The sequence below is a fragment of the Clytia hemisphaerica genome, unplaced genomic scaffold, assembly GCF_902728285.1.
Source record: "Clytia hemisphaerica strain Z4C2 unplaced genomic scaffold, Clytia hemisphaerica genome assembly, whole genome shotgun sequence".
NCBI lineage: Eukaryota > Metazoa > Cnidaria > Hydrozoa > Leptothecata > Clytiidae > Clytia > Clytia hemisphaerica.
The window spans coordinates 2,251,699-2,253,682 of record NW_027103674.1 but is presented as its reverse complement, the minus strand read 5'-3'; the positions used below and the strand labels follow the sequence as shown (position 1 = coordinate 2,253,682).

Below are 1,984 nucleotides of genomic sequence, written 5' to 3'. Positions count from 1 at the left end.
AAGGCTTTTTCCTCCTGTTTAGCAGGCAGCACAAACCCATCTGCTTACAACTTGACCCTTGGGTTGTAAGCAAAGAGTTTGGTCTAACTTTAGGTTGCCTCATATGAGCTACAAAAGTTATTTTCATGATAATATTTACCTTAATTTAATTTAATTTACAGCAATAATATTTCCCAGGTCTATCGACCTCTATGAAATAATCATGCTTAACATTTTACAATTTACCTTAAAGACTCCAACCTCAAATTTTGTAATAATTCATTCTAAAGAATTAGTGCGACATAAAAACTATAAATGACAATCAGTCCCAACTAGCTTGATCAGGAAGATTCTTCTGTAATTTTTTCGTAATTTCTTCTGACCCTCTAGAAATATTCTTTCCCATTGGAAGTCAAAAGATGATTGAATGTTATGCAAGGCTGTATGAGGACAAATAAAAACTCTTAACTATCTTTAGGCAATAATGCATTGGATCTCAAGGGTTTTTCACGAGGGAAAAATCACAGGAGTGATCTTGCTTATTGTCAAATCTTCTTCCCGAAATTGTTTAAACGGGAAGGTTAAACTCGATTGGGAACCACTGAATGGCAGAAAAAAATCAGTTTTTAATGAAGCCTAATTGTAATTTGAAAGATCATAATTTGCCCGATTTGGGAAATTCTACACGAAGAATCTTCCTGGTACAGTACTGGGACTAAAAACGACAGTTTAAATCTCACCAATTGGTTGGTAAGAGGAGCCAAACCATACTGTTTGGGGCAGTGATGGGACAGAAAATCATAGTTTTAAAAAATCACCCTAAGTCGTTTGTAAATGGAGCCAAACCATTTTTACCTTTCCGATTATACCGCTTCCTGCCCTTCTCTCGAATAGGTATACAATGATTATGGTAAACTTTCAACTTCAAACATGGATTTGTAACACGGTAATTTAATTCCTTTCGAAAATACCATATCAATACATTTTCCATACCAGCAGAACTAGGAATGATATCAATCTCTTTGAGCATTTCTTTGGGAAATGTTTTATCTGAATAAAACACGAAAGTGTCATGTGAGCCCAGATATATAGAACCCGCGTTGCAAGAAGCAGTCTGTGCAGCATTGCATGGGAACTTTTCAGTTATAGAGTATCTCGTCAAAGCATACATGATTCTTTGGTTACGGAGGAGGTTAAAATTAATATCCTCCCAACCTTCTCCAAGAAAATTGTCTTGATGAATCAACATAACGTATTTGTTTTTCAAATATTTTTGAATGTAATCTAAGTTAATAGCAACAGTAGGGTCACGTCTTGTCAAATGTAAAACCATTTTTTTACTATTTTTCATTTTCAAACGATGTAAATAACTCATCACTGCAGGATGAAAATATAGAATATGAACAGCTGCTACTTTTGGATGATTCAAATTAGCTTGTAAAGATGTCTCTATTTCATGTTGCCTGTCTGATAGTTCATTCATGGTTGGTGGTCGCAAATTATTATAAAGAAGATTAGCAGAATAAGCTTTGTGTTGCACCAAAACAATGTTTGTTACCAAATGGAATTTTCCTTCATCTTGTATATCAAGCTCTGCATCATTACTCCATTTCTCTGAGAGTTGAGCTTGGTTCACAGACTGGAAGAAATCTTCTTGTATAGGCACATGAGGTGGTGGCCCCACATGTCTAATAAAAGCTAACCATGACAAAACAACAAACGATAAAATAACTGTCAATACCAAAAATATCTTCTTGAAAGACCAAAACATTATTATTTTGTAACTAAATATAAAAAAATAATATCATGTAGATAGACAGTTTACGACTTCCTTCTTTCTTTTCCAAAAACGAAAAATGCCAATGCATTCTTATCAGGTGTAAACCAAATGCCAGAGGTTTAAGAAAATCATGTTTAGCAGTACTAAGTTTGTGAAGTAGAATAGTTTTGTGTTTAGTTTTTTAATTCCGAACAACCATCTTTAGAGCTGGGAACGACCTTGTTG

At 34.3% G+C, this 1,984-nt stretch overlaps 1 protein-coding gene across 1 annotated transcript; it reads right to left on the bottom strand.

Moving 5' to 3' along the window:
* Positions 1–628: 628 nt before the first annotated feature.
* LOC136803499 (uncharacterized) lies at positions 629–1,769 on the bottom strand. Its single transcript, XM_067060236.1, has one exon. It carries the CDS (start codon positions 1,748–1,750, stop codon positions 794–796), a length of 957 nt encoding a protein of 318 aa, XP_066916337.1. The 5' UTR covers positions 1,751–1,769; the 3' UTR covers positions 629–793.
* Positions 1,770–1,984: the final 215 nt, after the last annotated feature.

Bases quoted from the DNA above. Each gene is read 5' to 3' on its own strand.
- LOC136803499 (XM_067060236.1), bottom strand. From the start codon at position 1,750: ATGTTTTGGTCTTTCAAGAAGATATTTTTGGTATTGACAGTTATTTTA.